General features: G+C 37.6%; 1 protein-coding gene across 2 annotated transcripts; it reads right to left on the minus strand.

Moving 5' to 3' along the window:
• Positions 1–5,786: 5,786 nt before the first annotated feature.
• LOC306908266 (protocadherin Fat 4-like) lies at positions 5,787–8,575 on the minus strand. Of its 2 annotated transcripts, XM_079480975.1 has the most exons (4): positions 8,109–8,575; positions 7,416–7,563; positions 6,575–6,767; positions 6,020–6,448 (listed from the first exon to the last, which is right to left on the minus strand). In XM_079480975.1, exons 2-4 carry the CDS (start codon positions 7,446–7,448, stop codon positions 6,060–6,062), a joined length of 615 nt encoding a protein of 204 aa, XP_079337101.1. In that variant the 5' UTR covers positions 7,449–7,563; positions 8,109–8,575; the 3' UTR covers positions 6,020–6,059. The 2 variants fall into 2 exon arrangements, with proteins under 2 accessions (XP_079337100.1, XP_079337101.1); XM_079480974.1 differs by lacking the exon at positions 8,109–8,575 and having other exon boundaries at positions 5,787–6,448; positions 7,345–7,506.
• Between the last annotated feature and the right edge of the window lie 3,730 nt (positions 8,576–12,305).

Genomic DNA, 12,305 nt, shown 5'->3' on the forward strand with positions numbered 1-12,305 from the left:
CTACATCATAAAAATATGGAAAGCCTAGGTTGGTAGCTTTGACTGTAAGTTCAAGATACTGATGTTGCTCAAAGTCAAAAACCTCAGAAGTGGTTATAGTGCCATTTTTTGTGTTTAAGTAAAAGAAACTCATGTCTCCTGCGATGAGTGAATATGTGGTTTCTCCATGTATTCCAGAATCTGAATCCGTGGCCCAAACCTGCACAACCGGACTTCCAACTACAGCATTCTCTAAAACAGAGACAATGTATTCTGCAGATGCAAAAACAGGAGGGTTGTCATTTAAATCCTTAACATGTACTGTGATGTTGAGTTGACCCATTTTAGGCTGCCAGCCTCCATCCTTGGCAATGACATTTAGACTATGGGTTTCTGATTTCTCAAAGTCAAGGGCTTTGACCAGCATGATCAACCCTGAAGAGCGTTCAATGGAAAACAGTCCATTTTCATTCCCACTGTTAAAATGGTAGGAAATGCGACCATTGATGCCAGCATCTTTATCTTTGGCTTGAATCTTTCCGATGATTGAACCCGTCGGCAAGTCTTCAGGAACAAAAAATGTGACTTTACTGTCGGGGAAATACGGTGAGAAGAGATTCTCTCCTGTGACTGTGAAACTGACTTCAGTCTGGGTGGAACGAGGAGGGTAGCCTTTATCTTTAGCAGTGACTTGAAGAGTTAAGATGACGTCCAGGTTATTAATTAAAGTCTGATACACCAGAACTCTCCCGCTTTCATGCTGTACCTGAAAATAAACAGATCCATTCCCACCACTATTGAAGAACTCAACACTGTCGTTCCTTTCAAGAGAGTCTTGATCTGCTGCTGATAACTCAATCACCTCAGTTCCCACCTCCAGGTTCCACAGAATGGGGACCAATGGTGTGATGGGTAAAAAAAAAGGTGGGAAAAAATTGTATTGTACAAACGTCACAGAGACAATGGTAGAGCTGTTTAATGAAAAGCTACCACAGTCAGAAGCTACAACCGTGAAACTACAGATTAATGAGACAGAATCATGAAGAGAAATTAGCTGTTTGGTCGAAACATCCCCAGTGGAAGCATTCACAAATAAACGCTCATTTGGCGGGTCAATGGAGTACAAAATCTGAGCATTCGGGCCAAGATCGCGGTCGGTTGCGCTAACTTGTATAAGGAACATTTCAGGCACGTTCATCTCAGGAACAGTTATAGAGTATAGAGGTTGAATAAAGAATGGTGTGTTGTCATTGACGTCCATGATATAAATGGTGACGTCTGTACTGACACTCCAAGCTGAATCGTTGGCATTCACTTTTACAATATAAAGCTCCTGATCTTCTCTGTCCAAGGGCTCAGTCACCACTACAACACCACTAGTTTTATCAATACTGAAGGGAATGTTGTTATTTTGACCAAGGATCGTATACTCAATAACAGCATTTACACCAACATCATCGTCTGTTGCCGTTATCCGGATGATCGAAAAGCCAACGGGAGCATCCTCAGAAACTTCAGTGATAAAAATCTTTGAGAATCGAGGTGCATGATCATTCACGTCGAGAACTGTGACGACAATAGTCGCAGTGGCAGATAAACTGTTTTTGTCTTCATCAACAGCTTTGACTGTGAGAATGTAATGTGGTATCTTCTCTCTATCCAAACGCTTTGTCGTGGTGAGAGTCCCGTGATTTAAGTCTATTTTAAATGTGCCCTCAAAGTTACCAGCCAAAAGAAAGTACTTCACCTCTCCGAACGCTCCAGAGTCAGCATCGGTTGCTGATATATCACACACCCGGCGTGCTGCCAAGCTCTCATGAACTTCACATCGGTAAATCTTTTGTGAAAATACAGGTGGGTTATCATTTACATCACTGATGCTTAAATTTATTTCAGCGTAGGATGAATAAGGTGGCATGCCAGAGTCTCTGGCTTCAACTATCAGGTGAAAATGCATGTTAGTCTCAAAATCCAAAGGGTGCTTCAAACTCAGCTCACCGGTGCTGTGGTGAAGCTCAAATACATCACCAATGTTTCCAGAGGACAGATAAAAGGACACAGGTACGAACCTCAAAGTTACTGCAGTCACGATAGCCACCAGAGTCCCAGCAGGTTCATCCTCTGAGAGAAAGTCCTTGTATACTTGAACTGCGATATGTGGAAAATCTGAGTTATTCTGAAATCTGACTGTGATGGTTGTTGTGTCAATTTTTGGAAGATCTGCTCCATCTTGCACATGGACGTCAACCGTGATGTCATTTCCTCTTTTTACAGAATCTGCAATGAACACTGTTCCTGTGAGAGGGTTCATAGAAAAGTGATGGGCGTGTAGACCATGTAGAGAAAAATTCAGTTTTCCATTCAATCCAGAATCAGCATCTTCAGCCATCACCGTGCAGACAACCGACCCTTAAAATTCAAAAGAAGAGTTTTTCAAACCTAAATTGAAGATAATAAAGTATAAAAATATAGGGGTTTAATATACATTTACATCTATGTGAGTAGAGACTACAGCTTTTTTTCACACAAAAAGGAAAATTCTGTCATCATTCTGTCACCCTTGAGTTATTCTAAACTGTATACATTTCTTTATTTTGATGAACAAAGTATGTTAGCATCCGACCACCATTGACTACCACGGTAGGGAAATATTAAATTTGTCAAAGGTGCCCAAGCTTGCTTTACTACGTTCTTCAAAATATCTTCTTTGTGTTCAACAGAACAAAAATAAAAAAATTTACACATCTCTTTTAAGGTCTTGGATTCAGATTCAGATACCTTTGGCAATTCCAGTAGGAACATTGGCCAGATATGGTCCATATAGAAATGATGGGAAGTGATCATTGACATCCTCAACAGTTACTGAAACTGTAGCTGAACTGGAGAGCATCTGGGTCAGATGTCCATCAGTGACGACCACATAGAATCTGTAGAAAGCCACCGTCTCTCTGTCCAGGGCACGTGTGGTAAACAACTCTCCAGATGAGTCATTGATAGAAAAAGGAATGTCTGCTCCATCTAAAGAATATCTGCAATCATGTGAAATATTTTAAAGTTTAAAACATGAATATAATTTTAGTACAGCAAAAAACATTGTAACAGTACTTTAGTCAAGTACCATGGTATTTTTTGAAGCAATTTTACTGTGCGATGGTATCAAGACAGTACTTTTTAAATGGTAATCTTAATTGTCACTGTCAAAACAACAATACAATCATTTAGGATAATATAGAAAAAAATCATAATTATTTATATGGAGTTATTTATATCAATCATTTACATAATTATAATACAATAAATATTATAATATGGATCCCGGTTATCATAAAATATATAATGATTAATAGAAATTATATGCACAGGCATATACATGACAAATCAAATATTATGAGCACATATCAATCAAATTACTTTAGTTGTCCATTGGAACCATCATCTTTATCGGAGGCTGTGACTCTCCCAAACACAATTCCAACAGGAGAATCCTCAGATACACGAGAATAAAATGTGTCCTCATCAAAGATTGGAATATTGTCATTGACATCATCAACAACAATAACCAGGGTCCCTGTGCTGGTCAGTGATGGAAAACCTAGAGAAATGTCCGAAAATGTCATTTTAAAATAGGTGCAGCTCAACAAATGCTCATGCTAATTAAATAGCAGATTTTTTAAAGGGATAGTTCACCCAAAAATGAAAGTTTTGTCATCATTTACTCTGTGCAAACCTCTGTAAATTCCACTGTTATGCTGAACCCAAAAAACGATATTGGGAAGAATGTTTATAACCAAACTGGTCTGGGGCACCATTGACTACCATAGCAGAGAAAGAACAATTTTTTAAGGCAACCGTGCCCTTGAACTGTTTGGTTTCCCACATTCTTTAAAATATCTTCTTTTTGTCTTGAACAGAATAAACATTATAATAGTTTTGGAACAACCTGAAGGGGAATTAATGATGACAGAATTTTGCTCTTTAAGTGGACTCGCAGACATCCGATTTATTACCTGAATCAACTGCAATCACTTTTAACATATACTGGCTTTTCAATTCCCGGTCAAGATTTTCTACGATTTGAAAAGTCCCGTTGGGATAAAGTGAAAAAAGACCATTTTCATTTCCTGACTCTAATGAGTAAGTCAGCAGTCCGTTCGCCTCCAGATCATCGTCAACTGCATATATCTACAAAAGATGCATTTCACAAAATAGAAACGGCCATAAACGAAAAAAACAAGGTATCATCAAGGTATCAAGGGATAGTTCATCTTCAAATTGAATAATCTGTCATTACTTACACCCTCATGTCATTCCAAACCTGTAAGACTTTCTTCTGCACAACACAAAAGAAGACATTTTGAAAAATGTTGGAAAATCGTTGGTTCCCAAAGTGTTTTGGTTACTAAATATCTTTTGTGTTTTGCAGAAGAAATAAAATCTCACAGGTTTAAAAAGTCTGTAAATTATGACAACATTTTCATTTTGAAGGTGAACTTTTCTTTTAAGTATTTCCACTTATATCACATACCTGATGGACATGCTGAGAAGAATCTACCCCGTTCTCAAACACATGGAAAATCAACGATTCAGAGAAGAAAACAGGCATGCAGTCATTAACATCGATAACTGTGATGTTGATGGTTGCCGTTGCAGATCTTTGAACATCCCCCTGGTCTACTACTGTGACTGCAAAACTGTAGAAAGCCTTCTTCTCACGATCCACCTCATCTATAACTGATAGCACACCCAGAACGGAGTCCATCACAAACCCAGTCTCTGAGATGCGAAACCGCACCTCTCCATTCAAACCAACGTCTCGATCACGTGCGTGAACCTTAAGCAGGCTTGTTCCACGAGGAACAGCCTCATCTATCGTGATGTTGTAAAAGCTTTGGATAAACTCTGGACTGTGGTCATTAACATCCTCAATTAACACCGTGAGGTTAAACAAGATAAACATCTGAGGTACACCTTGATCTTTGACTTTTAACAAGACTGTGATCGCATCCTCAACCTCCCGATCCAAAAGCCTCTGCAGGTACATAACTCCAGTCGAGCTGTTTATACTGAACGTCTCCTCTGCTTGACTCTCTAGACTGAAAACTATTTCAGCATTAGACCCTAAATCCGCATCCGTGGCTTGTATGACCGTAACAACAGAATGAAGTGGGGCGTCCTCTGGAAAAATCACAGCATCGTGTGTCGTGATGAGAGGAGGGTTGTCATTGGCGTCCAGAATGTGGATGGTTACATGTGCTGAGGTTGTGTGCGGAGTGCCCGGTGGTAAAGCATGATCACTGGCGTGAATAATAAGGCTATAGGTTGCCACTGTTTCTCTATCTAAATCCCCACTTAGACACAGCGCTCCCTGCTGGTCCAAAGAGAATTTGCTTTCAGGATCTCCTGACACCACAAGCAAATCCACTTCTCCATTTAAACCTGTTAAATACAAGAAAATTAGACTAATGAGCCCCTAAATTTCAATAACCGAGAAAATTATTTGTCATAATTCATTCAATTCTTGTCAGGAGTAAACAGGTGCAATTAAAAATGCATCTTTAGATAAATGCACCTGTAAATAAATGTAAATGTAAACAGTTCAATACAAATCCAAAAAGAACATCAAGTTAGATTTTAAGCCAAAGACCTTAAAGATAAATGACAAACCAAGGGGAGAGGAGTATATATGCATTGAATACATATTAGGTTTCATCCTGAACACAAAATAAGAGAAACAAAGAGGTTCTCCAATATCAGCAATGGTTAACATCCCCTAGAGACCCCATTCATCTGCTCAGGAGGCTTAGAATGAAGAAATGACGTAAGATTTAATGAAAAGGCCTCAGTCTGTTTGGCATTTCCCGAAGCTTTTCAAACATACACCGTGGTATTGTGGGTCTCTTCTGCTTAGACTAGTTTTATGTCTACACAGATTTGTTGAGCAAACCATTTTTTACTCTCTGAATCCTTTGGGGTACAATGTTGTCTTAAACATGCATCTAACAACGTTGTATTCTAAAAAACAAGCCAGAACAACAAATCTAAATCTGAGTGCCACATGATATCTGTGCACATTTTAATGATTACAAATGAGTATTTGAACACATCATCTGTATTGCAATATTACCCTCATCCGCATCTGAAACATTCAGCGTCAGGAAACATGTTCCAACAGGTGAGTTCTCTAGCACAGAGGCGGAAAACACAATCTGGCTAAAAACAGGTGGGTTGTCATTGACGTCAATCACGTTGAAATACACCCGGACGTTCTTGAGCTGACCGTCCCCCTGCTGTGCAGCGGCGGTCAGGATGTAGTATCGCTCCATCTCAAAATCAAGAGCACGGGATAAGAGGAATTCCCCGGAATGTGGGTCGAGAAGGAAAAGACCATCGCCATCATCTTCTAGAACAGAGTATATTGGCGTTTCGTGTTCTTTGCCATGTAATGCCTCCACTTGACCTAAAATCGTCCCTATAAGAAGACACAGGTATAATCAATTAGAGTCGGCTTAATGTGTATACGGAATCAAAACATAAGTATTGTTAAAAAAAAACTTAAACTGCCCATGTAAATTATCTTTAAAAAAACAATGCTCACCAGGGGGCGTGTCTTCTCTTACTTCAAATGAATATACAGACTTGGAGAAGGAGAGTTGTGTGAATCTTTTGTTACGAAGTGATGTTATGCTCATAGATGGCAGAGCGGAGATATTAGACCACTTCTTCTCATAGCTGTGAGTCCAAAGCCTATTTGATGAGCTGGTGCAGCCAACATCACTCACAGCAAAAACCTGTGGGGACATTTATATTAACTTCTAAATTAGGAAAAAGCACTGCTGAGAAATATCATAACACACTTATTTGAAAGATGTGAAACAAAAACCCAAAGACATGGAAAACCCCTAGCCTTTAAATCCCATGGTGGGTTCTTTGTGTGAGGGCAGCAACAGTACACCCTCATTTGTGTGAGGTCTTTTTCTCTTCGCTGCCCCCTTTACCAGAGTGTCCCACGCCAACCTGAATGTGTTTCTTTATTTGTGTTCCCTAGGTGCCTGCCTTGGTTGAGCTCTAAAATGTCAACTTAGATGTGAACAGTCTGGTGTCCAAAAAGAGTGTCTGGGAATAAAACGTCATGCCTTAATCTGTTTATTTGCACACATATGACATATCTTTATTGTTATTTAAGAGTATTTCGCCATCTGTATCCAAGATTTATGAGTCGAGTGACTGGAGTCAATAGTAAAATATGACATTTGAAATGCCGTCCAGATTATGATGGCCACGTTAAGACCTTGTCAACCATTTTCTGAATGACACAAAGTTTCAAAAACGTTATATTCCAACTCATTTGCATAATAAAAGACTCACCGCCAAGCGCAGGAAAAATGCGATGAGATTTATCAATCCTAACATCTCCATCTGTGCTCCTGTCCATTTACCTCTCTGTGCATCTGGGAACATTTCTCGCCCATATTTGTGACGAGCTCTTAAAACGCGACATCTCTCCCTCGAGTCTTCATTCATCTGAGAGGCGCCAGTCTCACAGGATACAAGAACAGAGTTTATTGGCGTTTCCAGATACCGCCTCTTTCCAAAGATAAGCGCAAGTAGCCTATTTTAGATTATTTTAACTTGAACATTAGTTTTGTATACTTTCGATCATTTGTCATATTAATCTACGATTGACGTAAATAGGTAAAAACAATAAAAAAAACAGCCTCAAATTTCCATTTCATCTCATTTTTATTCCAAATATTAAGCTTGGTGTAAGACAGCTTCCTTTTCCAGTGAAATGAAATCTGATCAGGCCCGGATTTAGAATTAATTTGTCTTGTACACTTGGTTTTTACTTGTGTTTGTAAAAGGTTTTTCAGCAATACAGGTGAATAATTTCACTAGTGATTGTTAAACATTACAGTTATTAATGTAAGATGTATTTCATTATTGCAGATCGATGTGTTTGTATCACTAGTGGTCGTAAGAAGTAGCTATTTAAGTAATACATATGAATGCATTTCACTGAGTTCGATCATGTTTTTATTTCACTAGTCGTTTCTATAATAAAGGCTTAAACGGCTCCTCATAGTGTATCATTTAATGTGACATGGTGATATTCAGCCTACATTACTCACCCAGCCAAGTGATCTTTTGCACTCTTTTTTGGATTCATTTGGATTCAGTGGACGCCAGCATGTATCTGGATCTCACACAAAAAAGGTGAACAAAACAAAGCTGTAAAAAGCCACCAGACAACCACTACATCCAAAGAGCAGTGAAACATCGGCTGTTTCAGAGAAGCAACTGCAATGTTTTGTAATACTTTTTTTGTTTATACAGTATTTGTTAGTATTTAATCTAATTATGAATTCTTTGAAAGTATGTCTAAACTACAGGCTTGAATCAATGAATGCAGTTTTAAAGTGGATACTCTACATGCAGTACCACAAACAAAGTAATTACAGTAAGTATTTAAGCATTTAATTGGAGTAAGTATACAGTAAGTCAAGTGCTAAACAATTACAACTTTTTTTGAGGGATCGTGTAGGCCTATTTGATTTATCGGTCGTCCTTCAGTGCACATGTAGGCCTAGATCTTTGTACCGTGAGAAGGTTAAAGCAGTTGCACTAAAGATTTTACAACCACATCATTTATTCTAATGAGTTTAATTTAACTAATTAGTAAACAATAAACACATGAGCACTTTGCTCTGCTATGACAACGTCACTCTTTGTGCGCCCTCTGGTGGACAAACACAATAATGTTATGTTAAATATTATTTATAGACAATTGGGCGTCCTTGCCTTTAAAAATATTGATTCCAGTGAGACGATATTCATCTCACAAACTTGTTTGTTGATTATTTAATAACGTATTTTTATTGAGCAAAATATCTTATCGAACAATATAATCATCTTGAGCATGAACACAATGCGAAATCTCGATTACATGACGTCATTAATAACGCTTACATGCGGCAATTACGCATCGTGGCCAAAGGACTTCACTGTATGTATTAATCTAAAACGTCATTCCTACCTTTGTCATTGTGAAAAGAAATTTGTTCTTTTTTGAGAAAATGTAAAAATAGAAAGAACTTGTGTATTTGCCGGTTCCCAATGTGCGCACTTCACAGACGCGTCACTGAGTGATATTAAAATATTTATTGTCATGCATTTTAAATGTTTTCAAATATGAGAACCACTCGTAGCATCACACCCTCTCCTGGTTGCATTATTATTTGTAAAATAGGGGCTTAGTGGAGTGTATGTATAGGCTACATTGCAAGAAAGTGCAAGCTTGCAGAGCAAGTGTTTTAGCCCTCAAAGGACTATCTGGTCAACTAGCTTATTCCTGCTTGAAAGGCGGAATGTTAAAAAATCCATTAACTTTAAGCCCGTCCCTGCTGAAAAATCCAGCTAAAACCAGCCTATGCTGGTTGGCTGGTTTAAGCTGGAAGTAGCTGGTTTAAGATGGAAGTAGCTGGTCTCCCAGCCTGGCCAGGCTGGTCAGGCTGGTTGGTCAGCTGGTCTCCCTAGACCAGCTGGTTTTAACGGGCTGGGCAGTTGGTCTCCCAATCTGGCCAGGCTGGTTTTATTTGGTCTCCCAGCCTGTCCAGGCTGGTTTTAGCTGGAAGTAGCTGCTATAAACTGGAAGGTTAACTGGTCTCCCAGCCTGGCTAAAGAGTCAAGCTGGTCTTCCTTGGCCAAGATTATGTCTATTTGACCCAATAACAAAATCAGTTTGTTTCACTTACTGACAAGGTTAAATAAAGTGGCTAAATAATAAAGATTAAATTATTGTAGATGTAAATGATAATATCATAATCTATCTGAGAAGACCCTAAAACTAATATAATAATAAATTATTGCATAAATCTATAGCATATACTGACTCGAATCAGATTCAATTATGAAGAAAACATTCACCATGGTTGTATGACCAAGTCAGCTGTTATATTTGCTGAAACAAGTGTTTCGGTATTGAATCATCTTTTACACAAAATACAAATAAAACATACAGTCTTTATTTATAATAAATAACCATTGTCATCTGCAATTAAAAAAATACAATATATTTGACATGAAATATCTAAATGAATATAAACTTGTGTATCAGATTATGCTTTCAGTCAGACAAGTTACACATACATACATACATACATATAACTTTGTTGTCACTGGGTGTGATGTCCTGTTGTTTATCTGAAAAAGGGGGACCTCGAGTGGTGACGCCTTCATAACGTAATGCTTATTTTTGTACTATCGGTCTTGCCGTAGTTCGAATTTTCATGAAGTAAACGGTTACGCATTTTTTCCTCTCTTGACTTTCGTTTGCCAGAAAAATGTTTGCCTGTAAGTACAAAGTCATTGAGTTATGTTGTTATTGAATACTAGTAATGCGAGTAATCCTCTGTTAATGAGTTTAAGTTCATTCTAAATATGTAGCTTGGTCGCATATGCTACACGCTAGCACCGTAATGGAATTTCCCATAGAAGTTAGCCTTAAGCTAACACATTTATTTCTGAATGCCTTTATCAGACAATATTTCAAGTACGTCTGTATCTGAGTAAAATACTGAGATGTATCTTTGTAGTTTTACAGTGCTTCCTGAGTAAAGTTTTGAAAGGATACACAAGCTTCATTCTTTGTCTTGGGGAAACTGTTATCTATCTGCCGAACTAATGTAGCAGGCTAGACCACACACACACATACAGAAGCAGGGCAGAATACTGGGGACTAATTGAGGATGTTTAGTATGCACAGATTTTCATTTTGTACTATTTCACATATACTTCAGTTATTTCCAAAGAGAAAATTATTTTAGAATTATAAATACAAACACCCAAAACTACTGAATCATATGTGATGCAGAGGTTTCTAAAATAATTAGATAATAGACTGACAAAGAGAAACAGCACCACTACATGATAAGAACTGCACTGTGAAACACCTACATTAACAAAACACCCCCACCCCAGATGACTACACCTACACTTCCTCATCGACACCCCCCTCACCCAAACCTGTCTGTGTCCACTGAGGTTTGGTCAACAGTGTGTCTGTCTATCCTTGATTGGTCTCCCTCCTATGAAACCACAGATTAGCCATTAACATTCTTTATTCATTTCTAGACTATTCTGACTAATTAGCCTGCGTGACTTGCATAAATTATAATTCACAAGTATATGAGAATAACACAATTTTAACGCATGATGTGGAATATTTCAGGTATGCTGGCTCAACACTGTAATACTGTAATACACAAGGATGGTATAGCTGAAATGTTAAATTGTTCATTCAACCAAAAATTACTCACCATTGAGTTATTCCAAACCTGCTAAAGTTTCTGCTGAAAATAAAAAAATATTTTGAATTATGTGAATTCCCAAACAGTTGATGGTAGCCGTAATTATTTTTTTCAAATTATAGAGGTCAATGGGAACCAGGAACTTTTTGGTTACCCACATTCTTCAAAGTATCTTCTTTTGTGTTCAGCACAAGAAAGACACTAATACAGGTCTGAACCAGCTATAACTAGGCACACTAGAATCTTCTCAGTTTGGAGCTAAACTCACTGGCATTGTTCCAAACCTGTATGACTAAATTCGTTTCAGCCTCAGTCTATTTATTTTTCTTTAAAGCAATGTAAATTATATTTGTCAATGTAACATTCAGATATAAAAAGTTTTTTATTTGCCTCTACCTTATATTATATTTGACAATGTAACATTTGTAGAAAGCTGATGACTTATTAGAATTTCATACATCATATTTCATAATTCTTTTTATCAATAATTGTGCTTTACAGAAAACACTAAAGACTGCTGAAGCAACTGATAAAAGAAAAAGTCTTCTGAAAAATTTGGAAGAAAGAAAAGCCAAAAAGAGACAAGTCCTTCTTTTTGAAACAGACCCCCCACCTATCAGGGGCATGTTTCTAAATTAGCCACAAAGACATGACACTATAGTTTGCCTTTTGAAGTAGTTTTACTAGTTAAAGAAATCACACATTCATAATCAATTTTTTTTCTCTTTTAAGTCTGTTTCAGTGACTGGCTGAAAAAAGAAGAGAATGAGAGAAGAGGGAGAAACAAGTGGGCTACTACTTATCCCAAAAATTACATGACAGAATAAAAAAAGAAAGGAAAAATAAAATGTTTATTTGTTTATAATTCTGTTATTGATTATCTTCACAGTTCATTTTTATTATAGTTGTTAGCTTTTTAATTATTCCAATCTTTTTGTATATATCGGTTAGAATATCAACTAATTCATTTAACTTTTAAGGGGCTGCAAAAATGTTTTAATGGTTGCTTGTGGTCCTGCA

This window comes from Barbatula barbatula (assembly GCF_947034865.1).
Source record: "Barbatula barbatula genome assembly, chromosome: 19".
In the NCBI taxonomy this organism is placed as follows: Eukaryota; Metazoa; Chordata; class Actinopteri; order Cypriniformes; family Nemacheilidae; genus Barbatula; species Barbatula barbatula.

Excerpts from the sequence above, each read along its gene's own strand:
- LOC306908266 (XM_079480974.1), bottom strand. The coding sequence starts at position 7,500 with ATGAATGAAGACTCGAGGGAGAGATGTCGCGTTTTAAGAGCTCGTCAC. Across the intron at positions 6,768-7,344 it reads CATTTTTCCTGCGCTTGGCG|GTTTTTGCTGTGAGTGATGT; the intron begins GTGAGTCTTTTA and ends ATGTCCCCACAG. Across the intron at positions 6,449-6,574 it reads AAGAGAAGACACGCCCCCTG|GGACGATTTTAGGTCAAGTG; the intron begins GTGAGCATTGTT and ends GTCTTCTTATAG.